Source organism: Silurus meridionalis, chromosome 12, assembly GCF_014805685.1.
Source record: "Silurus meridionalis isolate SWU-2019-XX chromosome 12, ASM1480568v1, whole genome shotgun sequence".
Taxonomy (NCBI): Eukaryota; Metazoa; Chordata; class Actinopteri; order Siluriformes; family Siluridae; genus Silurus; species Silurus meridionalis.
In genome coordinates, this window is record NC_060895.1 from 13,796,232 (window position 1) to 13,818,744 (window position 22,513).

Genomic DNA, 22,513 nt, shown 5'->3' on the forward strand with positions numbered 1-22,513 from the left:
CCCTTCCGGGAGAATCCTCTAACTCTAAGCCACTACTGGAGGGGTCTCAAATGTAGGAGGCCAAATCGGATCACATTGGACGCTGAGACCAGCGACTGAGCAGCCTCTGGAACTGCCTTGAGGATGACTTCGATCCGGGCAGGAGACAATTGTGCCCGCAACAAGGTCAAGTCCCACACTACGCCCAAGAAGGTGGTTCTCTGCAGAGGATAAAGCACACTCTTCTTTGCATTTAGTCTTTTTCGCCTCAATTCCTTCATATGGGCAAGAACGACATCTCGATGCCGGACCGCCTGAAGCTCTAATCGAGCTAATATCAACCAATCGTCAATATTATTTAGAATGCGGATGCCCTGAAGCCGTAGCAGGGCTAGAGCCGCATTTATGCACTTGGTGAAGGTGCCTCCCCATAGCTGCACTCCCTGAACCCTACTATATATAGCGAATGTGGGGCAAAGGTACGCATTCGCTATATATAGATCCTTATAATAACGTGGTAAACCTTCATTCATCATTTCTTAAGCATTGTGGTTACATGTGAAAATAAATTAATCATGTAACAAATCACATACAAGGGAATTAAATGACAACAGTGGACTAACAGTTTGCCCATGCAGCTAAATGCATTTTTAAAAGATAAAGCTAACAATGAAAATCAAAATAACATACACTGTTTCCCACCTATACATTTTTTGCCGTGCTGAAATATTGCCGGAACCCCGGTTGTGAAGCGAATAATCATTCATTCAAACAACTGTTCAATTTAATTGGTTTATAGGTATATAAAATTGGTTTATGACATAGAAAGCACTGAATGGTTTTGTGCTGCAGTATCTGAGTGAACCTCTATACTATTATGACCCCCCACGAAGACCTAGATCAAAGTGTGCAGGCTATTTGTTGGTACCTCAAATAATAAAGACCACAGCAGGGGACAGAGCTTTTAAGGCTCCACAGTTATGGAACACAGTTACAGGGACTTAGACACAGTCTTAATGTTTAGGTCTAGTCTGAAATCATAATTATTTAGTCAAGACTTTTGTCAGTAGTCTTTTTTATGTTAAGGAACAGATCTGGAGAGATCATGGATATAGAGTGATTTAGTGAACTGAGTTAGTTGTATGTTGTGTACCCTCCACTCTCACGTTTTTTTTTACGTTTGATGACGGTGGTGTAATATGCCGTCTCTTATCCTAGAGAACCCTCATGTCTTTGTTACCTTCTGGCTCTTCCTTTTAGTTATGCTGAATCCTGGGGATCCATGGAATTGCAGAGCGACACAGGAGCTTTGAGGATGGATTTGGACTGTACTTAATGTCAACAGCCTGCTACAATGGTTCAGGACAACAGGTTGCATTTAATCACCTATCACTGCACCCTCAACAACAATAAACTGTAATAAATTCAGTTCCACCCAGATGAGGTTTCCTCTTCAATAATTGTGGAGGGCACTGTATATATATATATATATATATATATATATATATATATATATATATATATATATATATATATATATATATATATATAATATATAGCGTTATACAAATAAAAGTATAAAATTGATTTTATGTACATAGTGTACCATACATGCTATAGGTATTTTTAAATGAAAGAGCAAATTAGGACTAAATGTGGAATGCAGTGTTCAAAAAATAAACTTTTGGCAATATTGTGTAAATAATACATGGCAGGATATTTAAACAGCTACATGATACAGAACCCAGTTTAGTTAAAATTTCTGCTAATGAAAATATTATTAATAGTATTAATTATATTAAAATGTACTAGGAGCCCATTTTAATCGGTTGTTTTACTTATTTTGCATAGTTTCCGCTAATGAATTCTATTGTATTAAGCTAGGAACGTTTTTGAGAGTTTATATTTTGTCTTAAAGAACCAATGTTCTACTTTTTTTTTTATCACACCTTCCATCATTATATGACTGCATTTACTGTTCTTTTATCAGCCTGAGCACCCTTTGAGCTACAGGACAGAGGGAAAGTGCAAGCAACATGCTATGAATTATATACAATATAAATACCATTTGTCTATTCAATTTATAACTTCATGGAAATACAAGAGCTTTCTTTGTGAAAAAGAAGCTTACAATATGGCTGTTTGTGAAATTATTTACGAGTCCACCAGTCCAGTCCAATTTTAACTGTCCACCTCAATTAAACTGAATGAACGCTTAGTTGTTCTTCTGAATGGCTGTATTTGTGTGTGTGTGTGTGTGTGTGTGTGTGTGTGTGTGTGTGTGTGTGTGTGTGTGTGTGTGCTCGTGTGTGTGCTCGTGTGCGTGTGTGTGGGTCATTTAGGTGGGGGGTAGTTCTAAAAATGTGCTTTTGTTCTGGCCTCTTACTTTGCATACCCTTCCAGACATTACAAGCCTCACTATAAATCCTCTCAGGGTCAATAGAAATGCTCTTATCGGTTGCAGGAAACACCACCCAGCAGCCCTAGCCTGGGAATGTCGGGCTTAAAATATATCAGACAGTTGGATATGCTAGGTTTTCAGTGTTGCCTCTCAGTGTAAATTGAAAGACACCAGACCACGAAGGAAATGTGAACAGTAGGACCATGATACAAAGAAAACTGTGTAATATTTGTTCTTGACTGGCCATGCACACAGTTTTATGTTCAACAGTCCAATCGTACATACATGCACGACCACTAGGGGACATCATGTTCACTGAGTGTGAGCCTCTGAGACGTCTGTTGCAATATGGATGGAAGGGGGAGGGAAAAGTTGGGTGGTGCTCCTTATTCGGTAAGAAGAGATCACATGGGTCCTGAGCGGTAAGGGAGCGAGGAAGAGAACTTATAACTTGTTTGACGAAACCTATAACGAAGTATGTGTTTGTGAGTATGGAAGAAAGAGCTGGCTAGGAAGAGTCAGAAACACAGACAGGGCTTGTTTACAAAGACACAAGAAGCGCATGTTTTTAGGAAAAATGCCCACTAACTTCACAGTGGTTCCAGTGGAGGATTGTAATTCTTCAGGTTCCAACTATGATTGTAACAACCCTGATGGAGAGAGACGAGAACTTTTACGTGGACCTTCTTCAGGTACGATTGATTCTGAAAACCCAGCTTATGTTAAAGAGATCAGCACTGCACATTGAGTTTTTGACTCTACTGACTTTTCCATTCTGTGGATTTCTGTTGATATTTTTTGTTATGACAAAGCCTCACAAAACACGTGGAGCGTTGGTGTGTTTGTGCCTCATAAATAAGTAGTGTTTTCCTGAACTTCTCCTTTCAGCTTTCCTGTTTTGTTATGACTCTTGATCTTTTCATATAGTTCTCTCTTTCTATGGTCTGTTGGGAACTACTTATAACCGCACATTACTACACACAAATAAATATAAACCTAATCCTAGGATAAATTGTGCATTAAAGGTGAAGTTGGGTTTGAACTGGAACAGGAGCTTAAATAGACTTCAGGGTTTTTCTTTTGGGTTAAAATACATACTCTAAAGTAATTATTTTCTGTTGGTTGTAATTATGTAATTAAATATGTGTAATTGCTTTGTATGGTGTTACAAATTGCATTTGTACTGTTGTATACATTTAAAAGCCAAACAACTGAACCAAGTGTAATCATGTTAAACATCTGGGAAGCTACAAATCTTTTAAAGTTAAACTTTAATATATTGTTTTGTATTGAGAAATGTTTTTAGAATAATTACTATGTAGTGAATTGAATTGAAACGGTGTGTTAGTAAGAGTGAGGAATGTAAGAATATAGACTGGTTGGCACATCCTGGGTTTAAAGGGTTAAAATATTTTGGTTTATTTAGTCAGTTTTTCCACTTGTGTACTCCCTGTAATCTGCTGGAGCTAACAGTAGCTATTAAGATTTAACGATTACAGAAATAGCAGACACGTATGAATGGGTCACAAACTATCACAGGTAGTTTGTTGCTTAAAACACTCCAGAAATACAGTTTAAATATTTTTTAATAGCTATTGTAATGGTTAAACAGTGGTTCACTTAATATTATTGTACATATTGTACTTATTTCTCATGATAAGTAGAAAGAGTATTTCAATATTTTTATCAACAGTGTGTAATCATTGTTTGCCCTTGTGGTTAACATTCTAGGTGTTTTTAAGATCTTTTCCAGGGAAATCTTTAATTTATAAGTAACTTTACATTGTAAATTCTTTTTAAAGTTTGTGTTTCTTTATTGTGGATATACAGCAGGGTTAATGAAATAGGCATTTTACAATCATCATTATCATTTTTTTTTATTTCATAAAATAAAAAAAATGTAAGTGATTTGTGATAAATGTCTGAGTGTGAAAAGTATTGTAGTTATAAGGATTTCAATTTAGTTTTTCTGAAGAAGTGACAACATGTTGAGACCTATGCAGAACACACCCATCAGAAGTGACGCAGTACTCTTGCAAAGCTTTTGGATTTCTTTTTAATGTATTTTTTTTACCATTGTCCTTGGTTCAATGGCCTATAAAAAAAGTGATGGTTTGTCAAGTGGCCTTAAACAAACAATGCCTGCGTTTCAGAAAACAATGGCTGTAGGCAGCACACCTAAAAAGGCAGATTGTAATATGCGAATGGTGAAGCTTTCAGCAAGCTTTGTTTTCATGTACTTTGTCCCAGGCGTGAGAAATATCTGCTAAGGTATAAGTGTGAACTGGATGAGTGTGCAAACAATTAACATTAAGATGCACATTGCCATAAATATGCAGGCTGTGACAGAGCATAAGTTGACCAAAGTATACACTTTTAAATGAAATACAGATGCATTTATTTCTCACCAATAGGAGAAATATCAAATTTGTAGATCCTCATAATATCAAATGTATTGCTCATCATATTAAATTTTGAACTTGAAAAAAGTGGTCAATGAACAAATGTCAGTGCAACCATTTCTATGACATTGGTCACAAAAAAATTCAACAATTTAAAAACTAAATTAGAAGGTCGTTCTGAGAAAAAGGATGTAAAGGAACGCAATAACATTGTTCTTCTGGGCACAGATTTTTGTTGACAGGCTTTGTTCACAAAAGCCTGGAGACACAAACCAAGAAAAATGTTGGAATGCTATGATGAAAGCTTCGTCATCTGTGATGTGCAACAAATCTACAAATCCAGTCATGCACGATGACTGGAGCTAATTTACCTATCCTTACTCATCATGATGATTTCATAGGATTTCACAAGTGTACAAAAAGTGTTTTTTTTAAAGGGTGTGAATGTGAAGCTGAAAAAAAATTAGTAAGCTATTTTTTGTAGAAAATAACAAATTAGTTGCACTATTATTTAGCACTTTAGACACAGAAATTATATGAATTGTATTGTCTTAGTACACCATACTGATACGGTGTTACACATTGCTCAGTACCACATAACTAAATCACTACAGAGATTATTCACAGTACTACTGTATATAATGCATACTTGCATCTTATATACTACATAGAACATGGAACCCTGGAGAGAAAGCTCTTTCAAAAAAAAAAAAACCCAGAAACGTTAAATAGGTAGATATTAATAGGCTGATAAGAAAACAAAGTGACTGTCAAGTCAAGAAGCTTTTATTGTCATTTCAACCTATAGCTGACACAGTACACAGTGAAATAAAACAATGTTCCTGCAGAACCCTGGTGCTACATAAACAACATAAAGCTACAAAACAAAAAACACAGGGCTAAGGACTAGTGTCCTAGCCACATATTAATGAACAGGGCGAGGTGAAAATGTCACACTTTGAATATGGCAGGACTTTGTGAAGATTAAACCAAATATTTGATTTATTATTATTTCTTATTACTATATTGCTCTCATTTACATTTTATGATCTGCATTGCCTTTCACTTGAGGTAGTGGAAAATAATTTGTAGCTGATCCTTTAAATCTTTATCACATAATAAGTTTAAGTATAAGTAATGATTCAGTGTTTATACAAAACATGTTGAGGCACTAATCTTATGGCGTTATGTTTCACTTCATTCCTCAGTCAAAACAAACATGTCTATCTTTTCCTTTTTCCGGCTCTATTTTTAAGTTGGCCAAGGACCAAATCTTATGAACTGTACTTAAATATGCCTGTAGTTTGCTTTCAATTCAACTAAAGATGCATTGCTTTCTTTCAATTGCTTATTTGGCACAGAGAGATAACAGAGAATTCCAATAAACTATAAGGTGAGAATAGAAAATCCAACAGTCTAAAGGGCAATTACAAGACTTGGAATTAAAGAGTTAAATGCAGTAAAGAAGAATAGGCAGCAACATAAGACAGATAATGAGATGAGATGAAGGCTAGCCCTCTGCCAACTAAAGCACATGGTTAGAGTGCACTGTCTCAGTTAGAGTGCACTGTCTTGGTCAGCCTTATGAGCTTTCATTTTGTTGACTGGAAGACTGTATTTCTTCATGCTTGTCTCAGCACAGAGGGCTGTTCAGAGAATTTTTGCAGTGATACTTGAGCTCTGAGCTACAGAGCAGTACGGTACAGAGCAGTGCTACGGGAATGGGAGTACCTCGGACAAGAGGGGACTGTTTAAAGTAACTGGTTGGTTTTTAAGGAATTAAAACTGTTCTGAAAGATCACAAGATTTGTCTGATCACTGGACACTTCTTGACATGGATTACAGGGAAGGGTTAAGATCAAAACAATTAGGTGAGTTGCAACCAAGAGACAACTTCAGACTCCACATCTGGATCAATACATATTATACAACTGTGCATTTTTATAAATACATGTTATTTTAATACGCTGTCTTCGTTTCTCCGGTAGATATTATATATCTAAAGCGTTTTTGCCTTCACTCATACACAGGTGCCGTATCCAGCTTACACCTGTGTTGTGATGGATTATGTGGATATTAATAGTTGTCTTAGTCATGCAGTGACATATATAGTCCACTATAATGATAAAACCTGTGCTAGTGTTACGAGTATGATTTTATTTAGTTTTTTAAAGTTAGGAAACACCAAAAATTATAAAATCTAAATACATATTTTAAATCTATATACTATTCCTCTTGTAATAATAAGATGATAATAAGTTTAAACTTTATTTGTATAACATCTTGAATCACAGGAGCATTCTGAATGAAACATTAACTCATTTAGCTTATTGCTTACTATTATTTGGACTTAAATGTTAAACATGTATGATAACAGATGGCAGGATAGTGGTCTTTTTCTGTAGCCTTTTGAGGAGCATTATGGACAAATACCAAAAACAAGCCAGTGTATTTTATAAGCAGTTCATGATATTTTGTGTTGCTAAAACTGAATAATTAACTGGCGTTCAAAGTATTGTGTCGTTTCTTGTCAGGTGGTGAGCAAGGTCCAACTGGGATTTGTCATTTACTACACTTTCTCCTGTATTCAGCACATACACCCTTCCTCATACCGATCTTTTTTACATTGGTGGAAAAACCTGTTTGCTGTCTATGTATAGGTTTTCTGTGCTAACCTATATTGTACACTGAGTAGACCATATGAAGATGTCAGGGGGTTATCCCTCTATTATTGTTTTTAGAGTTGAGTTGTACACACACTCTCATTGTTATATCATCAAAGAGATTACAGCGGTCATACCATAAAATATATATTTCACAGTTACTGTAAAACAAACAGTATATTTTCACTCAAGTAATCATACAGAATTGATGTTACATCATTGCTTGCACAGTACAACATATGATGATCTCTGCATTAATGTGGATAGTGTCTGACCATGTCTTGATTATGAGTTTAAGAATCAGGGATCATGAACATATCAATCTTTCTGAAAATAAATAATAATACAACCTAATAATAGACAAAAAAGAGCATTTACACTATTTTGAATGGCATGGTTTATCAATGATATAATGGTTGTTATGCACACAACCATAGTTAATAAGACAATATTAGTGTTAGAATACATTATGTATGTCTTAACAGGTGATGAAACCCCTGGAGAGGACAGTCCCTTCCTTACTGTTCCTGACCTTGACAGGAGCTGTGATGGGAAAAACATGGCACTCTTTGAGGTACAGTTCAATATCCATAAAGATCTTATGAAACACACAAAGTGCTAAATAATGTAGATTCAAATGTTTTGGTGTTTTTATATATAATTCCACAAAATCTTTTGTCACACACAGGAAGAAATGGACAGTACCCCAATGGTGTCGGCCCTCCTCAACAAGCTAGCCAATTATACCAACCTGACTCAGGGGGTTGTTGATCATGAAAAAGCTGAGAGTGATGATGGAACTAAGAGGGTCACTGTCAGGGTCAGTTACATACCTAATTTATGACATGCTGATAATTTCCTGCTAATAACCACCATAAACTTTAGCAGACCCCTAAAGTTTCATTTACAAAACAAAAATAACCAAAATAGCCGAGCATTTGGAGTTTGAGTTTCTGTATCCTTGTGTTCTCAGGGTCCTCATATGGGCACATTTATTGGTGTGTACCTTCCCTGTGTGCAAAACATCTTGGGTGTGGTTCTGTTTCTGCGCCTCACCTGGATCGTGGGCACAGCTGGAATTTTAGGATCTTTTGCCATCGTATGCATGTGTTGTGCCTGTGTGAGTAAACCCAAATATCAAATACACCTTTAGCTATTTCTCGCCAATTTCTGCTTTAAATAATTTTGAATTTTTCTCAGAAACCTTCTATGATTCATTTGAAATTTTTTTATAATTGTTGCTGTTATGCCCTACAGACTTTACTGACAGCAATATCTATGAGTGCCATTGCAACTAATGGAATGGTGCCAGGTATGACAGGCAACCGGAAATTTTACTGCCGTTTTAAAATTTTGCTACATTTTAATGTAACATTTTTGAATAGATTTGCAACATTTCTTAGGTGTCCTTTTTCTTTTTTAGCTGGTGGCTCATATTACATGATTTCTAGGGCATTGGGTCCAGAGTTTGGAGGTGCTGTTGGTTTATGCTTTTACCTAGGTACAACCTTTGCTGGATCCATGTACATTCTGGGCACCATGGAAATCTTTTTGGTGGGTACTCCTTTAACTGCTTCTGTAGCAAAACCACAGACTTACATATATTTGTGTGTTGACAATTTTTGGTGTTCTAACATGCAATGTTACAATGTTAAATGGTCAAGTACACCAGAATATAAAAATATTATTTTAAAAAATATTACAATGAAAGTACTTGAGATTTAACTGTTACTACTGAAAATATATTATATTAGGAAGAGATGTATGAATTCTAACCTATATTATGTCTTGCTGACTACTTTCAATACAGAATGTCTGTAGCCAGGCAGAATTGAGAATTTAAGGTGGAGGTGGTAGTTTAGTGGTTAAGGTGTTCGACCCCGAAGGTTGTGAGTTCAAATCCCAGCAACACCAAGTTGCTACTTCTGGCCCCCTGAGCAAGGCCCTTAACTCCATATTTGCTCAGTTGTATGAATATGATAATTGTAAGTCACTCTGGATAAGGGCATCTGCTGTATGCCATAAATGTAAATGCAATATTGCTACATTAAATGGCCAGATATACCATGTTTATCTTGCCCTTTATTGAAGCCTCTTGGGTAGATAAAGTTTATGTAAAGTATAAAGCAAGCTGCTATAGGAAAGTCATCAATGAAGTGCAATGTTTACTTTTTGTAACTATTTTTCCTGAAGTGCTTTATTCTTCTTGTAACAGCAATTTACCAAATATTAAACATGCTGTTTATTAAAGAACAGCACACTTTTTTATCCAATTCTAGTCTATAGCAGATTCATTTCATAAATGTTAATTAACATTTAGCTTCTCTATTTGTTAAAAAAATATATTCTCAATCTAAGACACTACACAGTACATGTGTTATCTTCTTATCTTTTCTGTCTCTTCTATAGATGTACATTGTGCCAACTGGAGCTTTGTTTAATGAGCAGCTAGATAACATGCGGGTGTATGGAACATGCTGCTTGACCCTCATGACTCTGGTCGTGTTTGTTGGGGTGAGATATGTGAATAAACTGGCACTGGTCTTTCTTTCCTGTGTAATTCTGTCCATCATGGCCATCTATGCTGGAGTCATCAGGACTGTTATAAGCCCTCCAGATTTCCAGTGAGTACACCATAGACTCATACTTCTTGTCATTGACTTTAATGTAAAAACATATAACATAAGGAATAAATTATGCTGAGTGAATATCAAATAATTACAAATACTGTACAATATGTACACAGTATGTAAATGTTTGCATAATGCAAGACTATACAAGACAACTGGTGATATATTATTAGTGTTTGGTTACATTGTTAGTCAGACTGGTTTATCAGTCCAGTGGCTCAAATAATACTTTAAATGCGGCCAAAAAACAGATTCGTATTTTTCTTTAACAAAAGCCATTATCTTGTCTCAAAATCAATATTACCTTTAGACTGTATTTTCTATGTATTTACAAAAAAACTTACACATTACAAATAATTCTTGTACAAACCATCCATTCATCAAACCAACAATCTCTAATTCATTACAAATGTAAAAAAGTATGAACTTTATATTTCTAACAATGCAGTTTACAGTTCATTAAATATGTTTGATACTGTCTGTATTTGTTTGCTTTTGTCCAATTATACCATTTTCAATATTAAAGGACTGTTATTATTATTAATAGAATCTGTATGCTGGGTAACCGCACATTAAAAAACATCGAATTTGACAAATGCATGAAGACAGAAGTGATCAACAACATAACCTACACAACAGACCTATGGAGGCTGTTCTGTAATTCATCTTTCCTCAATGCAACATGTGATGAATACTTCAACAAGAACAATTTAACAGAGATCAAGGGCATTCCAGGCCTTTTAAGTGGAGTTATTACAGGTGACAATACACATACAATACTTTAGTATAGTGGCTGGTATTATACTAATTATACATATTTTTTAAATGTTCATCATTCAATGTATTTTTGCCTTCCAGATAACCTATGGGGAGAATATGGCTCCGATAGGATGCCAGTAGAGAAGCAGAACCAGGTGTCGGCACCAGTCTATGAAAGTGTATCAGAGAACTCCAAAGATTACTTGCCATATGTCTACAATGACATCACCACTTTCTTCACCATGATGGTGGGCATCTACTTTCCCTCAGTCACAGGTGAAACAGCAGAGGTCCATATTTCATAATAGGAGTATGGTTTTGGTCATAGAAGGGTATCTCTTGCAATTCATGTATTATTAATATTACTCTGTATGTGACACACTGTAAAAATTCAAACTAAACTGCGAACTAGGAAGCAAAACATTGCTAAAATGTTTAAACGATGTGCTTTGTTGCACTCCTCAATAATATTATGATCCAAAACATATTCTGCCAATAAAGGACAAATGTATCATTTTAATTGAACATTTAATTATGAATTGAAATGCTTTTGTAAAAAAACGCTAAAGATAAACCGTGTCTAGTTTGACTATCTAAAGATAATTTTCAATAAGAATTCCTATAATTCTATAACCCTGAAGACTTTTAAAGAATATATCTAAAGAATCTGATTTGTGTTGTCTAAATGTGATGTCATAAAAGTGACTTAAACATTGAAAAATAAGAAGGCTATTTGCTATATATAAGCTGTAATGCACATTAGGCATTTATCAAGTTAACAGTCATGTTTTTTAGGACCCAGTAGAGCTCATGCTTCATGCCTCCTTGTGAGTAATGAACCGTTCTTTAAGCCACGCAATGCTTATTTCATTGTTTTGTAGGGATCATGGCAGGATCAAACCGGTCTGGAGATCTGAAGGATGCTCAGAGGTCTATTCCTTTTGGCACCATCATGGCTATTATTACCACTTCCATCATCTGTATCTTTCTATAGTTTCAGTTTGCCTATCAAGTCAGAGGGTCAAGGGTATCTTTGTATATAAGTAAATACAGAAAAAAACTCTTTAAATGCCACTTTATGATGTTAAATAAAACCTTAATGGTAGCATTTAGATATTTCTTGTGTGGTTTTGTTTGGGGCCTGCATGGAGGGAGTGTTGTTGAGAGATAAGTAAGTACTATATTGTATCTGAATTGTTAAAGTGGAACTACACTATTTTGCAAGATTGCTACCTTTTACTAGTTGATTAAAGCATTGTTTAAAAAAGTAAAAAACTTTTAAGCACTCCCTGGACTTCATGGAATTACAGAAAACAATCATGTCATGTCTGAACAGGTTTGGACTCTCTGTGAAAGGAAGCCCTGTGATAGGCACTCTGGCTTGGCCTTCACCTTGGGTGATTGTGATTGGCTCCTTCTTTTCTTGCTGTGGTGCAGGATTACAGAGCCTGACTGGTGCCCCCAGGATTCTGCATGCCATTGCGCATGATGGAATCATTCCCTTCCTACAGGTTACCTATGGTTTTTTTTGGTTTTTTTTTTTAGATCTATATGCATGTTTCTTTTACCAGTCCACTCAGATTAACCTAAATATAAATTTCCATAGATGTTTAAACATGTGGGTTTATTTATAAATGACAAATCTTTTAAAATAGTTCTTCACCTTCTTGCTAAATTTCACAATATTTAATAGAAATGTATCACTGTAACCCACCATTAAAAAGTGTATTATATGTAAACTGCTAAATGTATTCACTTTCATTTGCGCTACAATTACAATCCACATGATTATAAATTTTTTAGTCATTAAAAAAACATTTTACATTTTAAGATACATTAATAGTACCATTAATTACATTTACTGTTACCTGTTTTTTTTTTTTTTTTTTTTTTTTTTTTACCAAGTCCTCATAATGTTCTTAATACTGTATTTTATATTATTTTATAAATATTATCTTAAAATTATCTTGTAAAAAATATCATTATTTAAACATTTTAAATTCCTATATAATATAATATTCTTAATATAGAATTAATCCTTTTAATGTGCAATTTCTTTTCAATTTTTTTAATTAGAATTTAAATACATTTTAATTTATTTCATTTATAGATATTATGCATGTAAAATGGCCAAACACCCAGTTAAAAAAAAATTATTAATTGTAGGAAATAGGTCACCTCACCTCACTGATTGGCAATCCTAGCTGAGAACACACAGTTCATTTCAAGTGTTTACATTATACATGTGCAGTGCTATAAATTCATAATAAATCATGATTAAAATGGGTGTGTCCTTCTCTATCCTGTAGGTATTTGGTCATAGTAAATCCAATGGTGAGCCAACCTGGGCATTGCTTCTAACTGCAGGAATCTGTGAAATTGGTATCCTTATTGCTTCTGTGGATGCTGTTGCTCCAATCCTTTCAATGTAAGTATGCATTTTGGATGCTACCTGTGCACTTTCCTCTCCCATGGCACCCAAAAATCAACAGATACTGACAAACATGCCTACTTGTGGGATTGTGTCTTTTAAACATTAAATAGCAATTTGTGGAGATTGACCTGATTTTAATAGCAAAAGGTTATATAATAAAATAAATAAACATGGACTGGCCCTGGGGAGCTCTTTCTTACTTTTTTTTATTTTTACATTTTTAAGTTGAAATGCAATTATTAAATACTTAAGAGCATCAATATTTTTTTTCAGGAATTTAGAAAGAAAAAATCTTTAGACTGGGGTTATCAGAAATTTTGCCTTAGGTACATATATTTTGATAGTTTATTAACTGATTTTGCAGCAACAATATATTATACAAGTTTACTAAGACTTGTTGAGTGAAGGAAAAAAACTAAACTCAATATGCCCACTGAACTTTCATGTACAACTAATGTACATGATTTGCAGAAAGTGTATTTGCTGGTGTTAAATGTTAATTAAACAGAATAAATAACCTAAACTTATATTTTATGAAATGAATTATAAATTCAGTTTATCATGCATGCTTTTTGTGTTGTAGGTTTTTCCTGATGTGCTACCTTTTTGTAAATTTGGCCTGTGCTGTCCAAACACTTCTGCGCACCCCGAATTGGAGGCCACGATTTAAATTCTATCACTGGTATGTTATTAAAGAGGAATCTGTGCAATCATAGAAAATAAATGAAGTAATTAAGATCATGCTTGTTTTGCCATTTGCTGTAATTCTTTTGCCTTATTTGTGTAATTCACGAACACATACTTGTGTTAATTGTAATGTCGAAACCATTAAAAACAAAATAATTCTTAATAATAATAACAATAATTTAGATTTGGTTGTGCAACATCTTTTCAAACTTTACTTATTATATTTGTACTGCAAACATAACTCTTTATCCTCATATTGACTGTTGTAATGTTAAAATAATAGCTATGGCAGAAATTATATTAGAATAGTCAGGACACAGTCCAACTACAGTAATGTCACAGCCTCAGTTAGTGAATGTTTTGCTTTTTAGTCTAGCAGCATATTAGTATTTATGTTGTTTTGTTGACACGTTTAAATAATATAGAACAAATCTGCCTGTAATCCCACAGGAGTCTTTCGGTCCTGGGCATGACTCTTTGTCTCACGCTTATGTTTGTTTCATCCTGGTATTACGCCCTGGTGACCATGATGATTGCAGGATGTATATATAAATACATTGAATACAGAGGGTGAGTCACTTTCCTTTTCACCATTTACTGTAACAAGAGGCAGTTCTTTCCTTCATGGTAATTATGCTTCTAAAACCATATAGGGCAGAGAAGGAGTGGGGTGATGGAATCAGAGGACTGTCCCTAAACGCTGCACGCTATGCTCTTATCAAGTTAGAAGAAACACCACCACATACCAAGAACTGGAGGTAAGTATAGATGTGAAAGGCTGTCATGTAGCAGACAAACAACCAAAAGTACAGGTTTCCTGGTTTTATTAAAGGCAAAGTAGCAACCAAAAAAAAGGCTAGAAAAAAGAAAAGACAATGCTAGGTAAAAAAAAAAATGATGAGGGGATTGATAAAAAGGAAAAAAAAACAATGAAAGCAGGCTATTGTGAAAGCACAACTCAAGACAGAGAGATAACAAAAGCTTAATAGTTTTACAGATACAATGCTTGTGATTCTACACAAAGTTACACTGAGTGATTTAAAAGCAGTCCAGACCATTTTTAGTAAATCCTTTGGCCCAAGATGGGTTGTTGGGTGTTGTAGGGATGGGTGTAACAAAGACATTATTCAAACATTGTATTTAATATTAAATGCATGTAAAATTTTTGGTTTATTTTAGGCCACAGCTCCTGGTGTTACTGAATCTTGACTCTGAAATGGCGGTGAAGCACCCACGCCTGCTCTCATTCACATCTCAGCTGAAGGCTGGGAAAGGCTTGACCATTGTGTCTTCAGTGCTGCAGGGAACCTATATGGCTCGAAGTGTTGAGGCCAAACATGCAGCAAAAGTAAGAAGAAATGAACACTACAAGCTCTTCAACTCTAAGTAAATTATAGTGTTAGAATTGCCAGCATGAAATATGGCAAATAAATGCACTAAACGGGTTTAGTTTTCACAGAAATATCTGTATGCAATTTCAGCAATAAAAATGTTAGTTTGTATAATAACGGAAACAAATTAAATTAAAAATTACAAAAAACTGCCTTATTTTCTCTTGTATATTTAGTATTGTTTTTTAATAATGAAAAAGTACTTCTAATCCGATTAATTGATGGAATTATCGGTAGGATACTCAATTACTAAAATAATCTATAGCTGCAGCCAGTAGCTGTTATATCATATTTAATGAATAGACACTAATAACGATCCCTCACGTTTCTTTTTTACAGAATGTCAAGGCATCTATGTCTGAAGAGAAAACAAAGGGCTTCTGTCATGTTGTGGTTTGCTCTAATTTGAGAGATGGTTTCTCCAACTTGATCCAGTCAGCTGGGCTGGGAGGCATGAAGCACAATTCTGTATTGATGTCATGGCCGATCAACTGGAGACAGGCTGAGGATTCAACCTCCTGGAAAAACTTTATCGGTATGTGCATGATTTCATTTTTTAGTTGAGTCAGGTGCTATTAAAATGTTTTATTCATGTAAATTTGTGCTTTCGTGATACACTGTTAAATAAGGATGGATTGTACAGGGAAAGCCACGGGAAAATAGCTCGCCTGCATTACCGGTGCTACGCTCTTTCCAGTAGGCTGTAGTCCCTTGCTCTCTGGCTACTTTTCCATGGCCCACCTTGTATATGTTGGCGTGTATTGTGTTTGGGAAAGCTATTTCTCTCTAGTTTGCCTGCTTAAAACATATTAAATGTAAAAAAAAAAATTTAATTGCACAGGGCGCCAAAACACTCTAAAAAAAACACTAAAACTAAATTTTATTAAACATAAATATGAAAAAAACATAAATATTATTCCAGAATAAATCAACTTAAACTTTAAATAAATTAAAACATTTTGCTTTCCATGAAAATATATCCAGTCAAAATTATACAAGTTAGAAATATGAACATGCTGCGAAAAAACACAAAATAACATATATAAAAATTGTGCTTTTAAGTAAACATTAAAATAACAACAAATCAAAACAATCAGATTTATTTGCTCTTATGCCATTTAAAAAAAATAAACAAACTTTAAATTACTTAACATTTTTTGGTCTCCATAAAAATATCTCCTGTCAAACACCAGACGTCTCACACCTTCATCATGCAGCTCTTCAGAAACTCTCCCTCAGTTATTAACCGGCTGATGTGACTCTGATTTCTCCTCTGTTTTCACACCAGCTTCACTTTGTGATTTTGCTCTGGTGAAAAACTTCTGCTGAAATGTCAGATTCTTCTTTAACTCTTCTACTTTCTGTATCTTCTGCTCTGCATTCAGGTTTTTTAGCTTCTACTGATGTTTTGTCTCGTAGTTCTGTCTTAGATTTCATTCCTTAATTACAGCCACATTCACTCTACAAATAAGACACACAGGTTTACCGGCAGTGTCAGTAAACATACACCCAGAATCCACTTTTCTCTTGGCCATTGTGAGGGGCTTCACAATAACTTTACAATAGGGTTAAATACATCAACAGAAGCTCGACTTGATTGACGCTGAAATGTTCCCAGGTTCGGTAAGGCAGCTGAAGCGCTGCATTATGGGATCCGTAGTTTGTGTTATCAGCTCTTCATATCACATTAATAACAATAATAATAGATCTATATAAAATCATCTCACGGGCCAGATATAATTCTACATCGGGCCAGATGTGGCTCGCAGGCCTTGAGTTTGACACATATGTTTTAAAGCATATTTTAATTTGAAAGCAATTAACTGATTTTAACTCTTTTTGCCACAGAGACAGTGAGAGAGACGACTGCTGCACACCAGGCCCTGCTTGTGGCAAAGAACATTGACTTTTTTCCGAGTAACACAGAGCGCCTGGCTGAGGGCACCATTGATGTGTGGTGGATTGTCCATGATGGAGGCCTTCTCATGCTGCTTCCATTTCTGCTTCGCCAGCACAAGGTACAAGGTTGAGAAATGCTTATGGACATTTTGAATCATGACTGATTTTCATACTCACACTGCTGCTTTCTTTAGGTGTGGAAAAAATGTAAGATGCGCATCTTTACTGTGGCACAGCTGGATGACAACAGCATTCAAATGAAGAAGGATCTGCAGATTTTTATGTATCAGCTGCGCCTGAATGCTGAAGTGGAGGTGGTGGAGATGGTGAGACATTGGTGTATGATATATCCTTTTATAAAAGGTTTCCTATTTAAAAAAAGTATCGACCTATATTCAAATGAAAACTGTTTGCTATGAAAAAGACATAAAAAAAACCTGAGGCCTAATCAGTTATGCACATGAAAGAATTTGTGCATGTTCAAAGCATCATCATCACCATATTTTCCATTTACATAGCACCTTGTTTACATAGCACCTTTGTAGATACCATATACATTTTAAAATCAGATAAATGAAAATATTTTTTTTTTATAAAAAAGGTTGTAAAATATAACATACAGTAACATTACATCAAATAGTAGAGATAAAAGATAGTATAATAATATAAATTCTGAATAAATATACAGACAAACTGTACATGCATGTGCAAAAATACACATATAATCAGAAATCAAGCTTCAGTGCGGCAGTAAAGATAAGGCAATAATAACAGCTAGTTAATGTGGAAAAATGTTCCAGTGATAGATGGAGACTGATAAAAGTTCCAGATGTCCAAGCGTATAAAAAAAAAAAATAGCTGCTTCACCATACGCCAACACAGTTTTACTTCAATACAGTGTATATATTTTCTTAAACAAACCACCTTCAAACACTGTAATACTTTTTGTTGCTATTAAGTACAAATAAGTTTCGTTGACTGTTTAAGAAGAGAGATCTTTACTATATTTACCAGTTGAATCATTAACAGGACAAAATACAATTTATCTGATTTATTTCTAAAGCACCATGCTTTATATAAACACGGAATGAAAGACAGCACTGTGCTGTTAATCATTTGTGTCTTTAAAAAACGCTGCTGGTTAATACTTTTTCATGATCGTTTGTGAGATGCTGGGTGTGATTATTTTCTTACTATCTTGTACTTTGCACTATCTTTGTTATTTAGCATGAGAGTGACATCTCGGCCTTTACTTATGAGAGGACCTTAGTGATGGAGCAGCGTTCTCAAATGCTGAAACAGATACAGCTGTCCAAAACTGAGAGGGAAAGAGAGGTATTAACAGCATGATTATGTGGTTTCTAACACTGACAGATGGCTAAGATGGCAGAGGCTATTATTGTATTCTATAATGTATAATGTATACTTTATTAAATGTAGATGAAATTGTTGCATCATAAAAAGGGCACACTGCTTAATTCTATTCAATGAACTATACGTTTATTTTGGGAACCTGATCAGTAATTATTAATAAAAATTAAACATTTAAGCTTATGTTTTATAAATGTTAAATACATGATTTGGTCATTTTTACCCAAATTAGTAGGTCTGTTACTTTTAGATAGAGCAGAGACGTGGGAATCGCTTTTTTGTAGTAGATTGCAAAATGTTAAAACCGTATTCCATTGTATTGCATCTACTGTCCTGCTACAAATAATGCCTTATTGAACTTGTACAGTGAAAATACTTGTACTTTACAGATTATATCAAAGATTATATCACATTCAGATATAAACAGGACATTTTCCTGTTAGCAAGTATAATAAGAAGAATGTTTTATGTTTTGCATTTATAGGGATGATCAAATGTACCAAAACATGTCACCGTTCCATTTATGGCTTACTTGTGTTCTGTGGTTGTTGTCAGATTCAAAGCATTTCAGATGAATCCAGGAGCTCTGTTAAAAGAAAGAACAAACCAAAGGGCCCGACTCCTAACACTTTACAAGTGCCTGGCGTTGAAGACCTGGAGCATGAGGTATTCTCTCTGTTTCTTTTACCTACCTGTTCCAGTCCAAGAGGACAATTTGTACTCTATATCTTAGACAACAATGTTAGCAAAATTATGTTGTGTTACATTGTATTGTCTGTATTTTGAGGCTTATGTTTGGGTGCTTTTGTCTTTTTTCCAGGTATTTTATTATATAAACTTGGCTATTCCTTCACCTATATTGTAACTGTTACACTTTAAAGTATATTATTCATTATGGCGGCCTAAAGCTCAGTAAAAACACTATTAAATAGAAACACTTCTGCAGTTCACAGAATATATTTCCATTCCCACCTGTTATAGTAAGGCTTGTCTTTTTCTGTGTGAATTTTATAGGCTCACATGTTTCATGAAAGAAATTCTAAGTGCCATGGTGGCCAGCAAGAAAGGAACAGCCCTGACACTCATCAGGTCCACATGACTTGGACTAAAGAGAAATATGCTGCTGAGAGGCATCGACAACGTGAGGCTGGAGCAGGCATACGAGACTTCTTTAACATGAAGCCGTGAGTACTATGCAAACTGACATGAGAATACAACGGCAAACATAACTTTAGCTATATATCGAGTATTTTACAGATGCATTATTGAATGCAACATTGAAATTATAATGCTTTATATCATAAAAGTTCTAAAACCATTTTTTTTTCTTGTTTCATCTTTTTCAGAGAGTGGGAACATCTGTAAGTCATATTTAATTCTGTTTAAGATAATCTCTGGTTAAAAATGCTTATACTTTATGTTCTGTTTCTAGTCATTATGACTGTGTTCTTATTACAGTTTGCTAAAGGTTAAGCAAAAGCAACATGTTCTTTCTAAAAAAGTAGGGACAGACTGCCTGTATAATTGTGGCAGTTCTAAGCTCAGTGGAGAAAAAGGTTAGCAGGTTTCTTATCTGTTAGAGAAAAACACTGAGCTGTTATGGAAACAGAATCAGCATGTGGGTGCAAGCTGATATAGTTTGCTCAGCAGTTGTGAGTGTTCAGTTAGCATGATATAAAAGGTTACAAGTTATAAAAAATGTTTGGTAAACGTCTGTATGGTTTTTATTTAACAGAAGCCATTCCAATGTCAGAAGAATGCACACCGCAGTCAAACTGAATGAAGCTGTGGTCAACAAATCTCAGGATGCCCATCTTGTCTTACTGAATATGCCTGGACCACCTAAAAACAAGGGTGGTGATGAGAACTGTATCCTTTTTCAATTCATAGCCTAATATTCAGGTTTAGTATTGATTAGCTGATAGTCTATAAATAACAGTAGATTCTAACAGCTTTAGAAAAGCTGTGCCTAATGGTTTAGAGTTCAGCCACTAAAAAATATTATTTTTTAGATATTGTGTGTGCAATCAATTATAGCCACAAGATCTTATATTAAGGTAATAACATAGGTTGGGATGTAAGCGCTTTTTAATGCTCCAAATTCACTGTTTTGAGATATATTCTGTCTGGATTTTTTTATAAACATTCTCATATAAATATATAAATTCAGTTGGATTAATGGGTTAATGAAAAATGTCGAAGTGAATAATTGCATGTATTGTAATTAATGCGCTGTGGCTGTTAGAAACATTTCATCCTTGACAGGAATCGCTCAGACATGGAATTTTTGGAGGTGTTAATGGAAGGTTTGGAGCGGGTTCTGCTAGTACGAGGTGGAGGAAGAGAAGTCATCACCATCTACTCATAGTTCACAATGAAAATGAGTAGTACTCAGGGAATGTTTAACATCAATATTTTAACTACAACTGGAAAATCAGTTAGACCTATTCAGAAAAGCTTCATTTGGTCAAACCTGTTCTTAATTCTGTCTTAAGCATTTATTTCTATTTTTATAGCACAAATAATAGAATTACAGATCAAATACCCATATGACATTTAAGTACATATATTTCTGATGCACACTATGATAGAAAGGATGTGTTCACATCTGACACATAAAACACTATTTACCAAAGGTTTTATTGGGCACCAAAATAAAGATTTCACATCATCTCTAAAGATTTCCCTGGAGATATGACATAATTAGCAAAATAATAAGTATAACATATTAACAAAAGCCTTTTCTGGTAATACCGAACAATAGCAAAACCCTACATCTGTATGAAAGTGAAACTAAATATTGATATTATATATTAAACTTGGTTATATTACATTATATTTTATATTATAGATGCTGTTATGTTATATTAACGTTGTTGTCACTGATATTTTTTTTCTTTCGATTTTTTTAATATAATATGCTGCTATTGTAATAGGAAAGTGTTTCTTCCTATTGACTATCGAAGGGTGTCATTTCTGAACAAGAAGACTTTTATTATGCAATTCATTTATGTAAATCCCAGAATTTCAAAAAAGGAGTTGTGGAAGATGTAGTTTAATGAAGACTGAAATATATACATGGTGGTGCATGTGATGCCTGCTGTTAACAATGTTCTTGTGGAAAAAGATGAGATGAGACTGATATTATAGCAAACACCTCATTAGCTCAGATAAATATGTATATAGAGACACTGTACAGAAATGTGTACATAGATAGGATGTCTTGATTTTCTAACAAGTGGCCTTTAAGTATTTTTGTTCATTCTTAGTCAAACAGTACAATGTGGTAGCATGCACTGTTTTAGAGTTAGTATGTTTGTGAAAATTAGCATTTTTGTGTTTATTGCATTGTCTATTATGTTAACAGTCTATGTTAGTAAACCTCCAGGCTTGGAATCCTTTTGTTTGATGGATTGTTTTTACTTCCACACTAAAGGCAGGTGATTTTTTATTAAACAATTTATTCTTCCAATAAATTCACTGGAATGAACCACTTGTTTTTTTCTATTGTCTACATTTACTTTTTAATTATTTTAGCATTTAAGGCCACAACATAGTCCAGTTTTATATCTGTAAAATATGGTGTTTACACTGTAGCTACAACTGATGAAAAGATGGGCAAAAAAAGGTAATGAAGCGAAAAAGAAGAGTGCAGCACTCTTTATTAGGCAAAGAAACTCACAATAATCAGAAGAAAATGGTATGAGAGGAAAAGAAGGAATGAAAAGTGAAAATAATTAGAAATAGGAAGAAATGTAAAAAAGTATACAGGTCAAGAGAAAAAAAAGCAAGAAGAGCTTGAATGCCTGGCAACCCAATTTTTTAAATACCGCACTAACAAGAGTCAGATGCGTGGACAGACACACAAATACATGGCAACCAAGAAACATCAGCTAT

At 34.5% G+C, this 22,513-nt stretch overlaps 1 protein-coding gene across 2 annotated transcripts; it reads left to right on the top strand.

Moving 5' to 3' along the window:
• The first annotated feature begins 2,793 nt into the window (after nucleotides 1-2,793).
• LOC124394701 (solute carrier family 12 member 7-like) lies at nucleotides 2,794-22,106 on the top strand. 2 transcript variants are annotated; one of them, XM_046863105.1, is made up of 26 exons: nucleotides 2,794-3,072; nucleotides 7,931-8,019; nucleotides 8,134-8,265; nucleotides 8,419-8,565; nucleotides 8,703-8,757; nucleotides 8,869-8,999; nucleotides 9,855-10,069; nucleotides 10,623-10,834; nucleotides 10,934-11,110; nucleotides 11,716-11,814; nucleotides 11,948-12,005; nucleotides 12,171-12,345; nucleotides 13,144-13,262; nucleotides 13,852-13,950; nucleotides 14,406-14,525; nucleotides 14,609-14,713; nucleotides 15,135-15,303; nucleotides 15,686-15,881; nucleotides 17,195-17,364; nucleotides 17,440-17,571; nucleotides 18,473-18,580; nucleotides 19,172-19,282; nucleotides 19,631-19,800; nucleotides 19,963-19,977; nucleotides 20,352-20,485; nucleotides 20,893-22,106. In XM_046863105.1, exons 1-26 carry the CDS (start codon nucleotides 2,943-2,945, stop codon nucleotides 20,982-20,984), a joined length of 3,360 nt encoding a protein of 1,119 aa, XP_046719061.1. In that variant the 5' UTR covers nucleotides 2,794-2,942; the 3' UTR covers nucleotides 20,985-22,106. The 2 variants fall into 2 exon arrangements, with proteins under 2 accessions (XP_046719061.1, XP_046719062.1); XM_046863106.1 differs by lacking the exon at nucleotides 2,794-3,072 and adding an exon at nucleotides 6,329-6,653.
• The last annotated feature ends 407 nt before the right edge of the window (nucleotides 22,107-22,513 follow it).

Bases quoted from the DNA above. Each gene is read 5' to 3' on its own strand.
- LOC124394701 (XM_046863105.1), top strand. From the start codon at position 2,943: ATGTTTTTAGGAAAAATGCCCACTAACTTCACAGTGGTTCCAGTGGAG. The intron at 12,346-13,143 runs GTTACCTATGGT...TCTATCCTGTAG, and splicing joins GAATCATTCCCTTCCTACAG to GTATTTGGTCATAGTAAATC. The intron at 18,581-19,171 runs GTATTAACAGCA...GGTTGTTGTCAG, and splicing joins AAACTGAGAGGGAAAGAGAG to ATTCAAAGCATTTCAGATGA.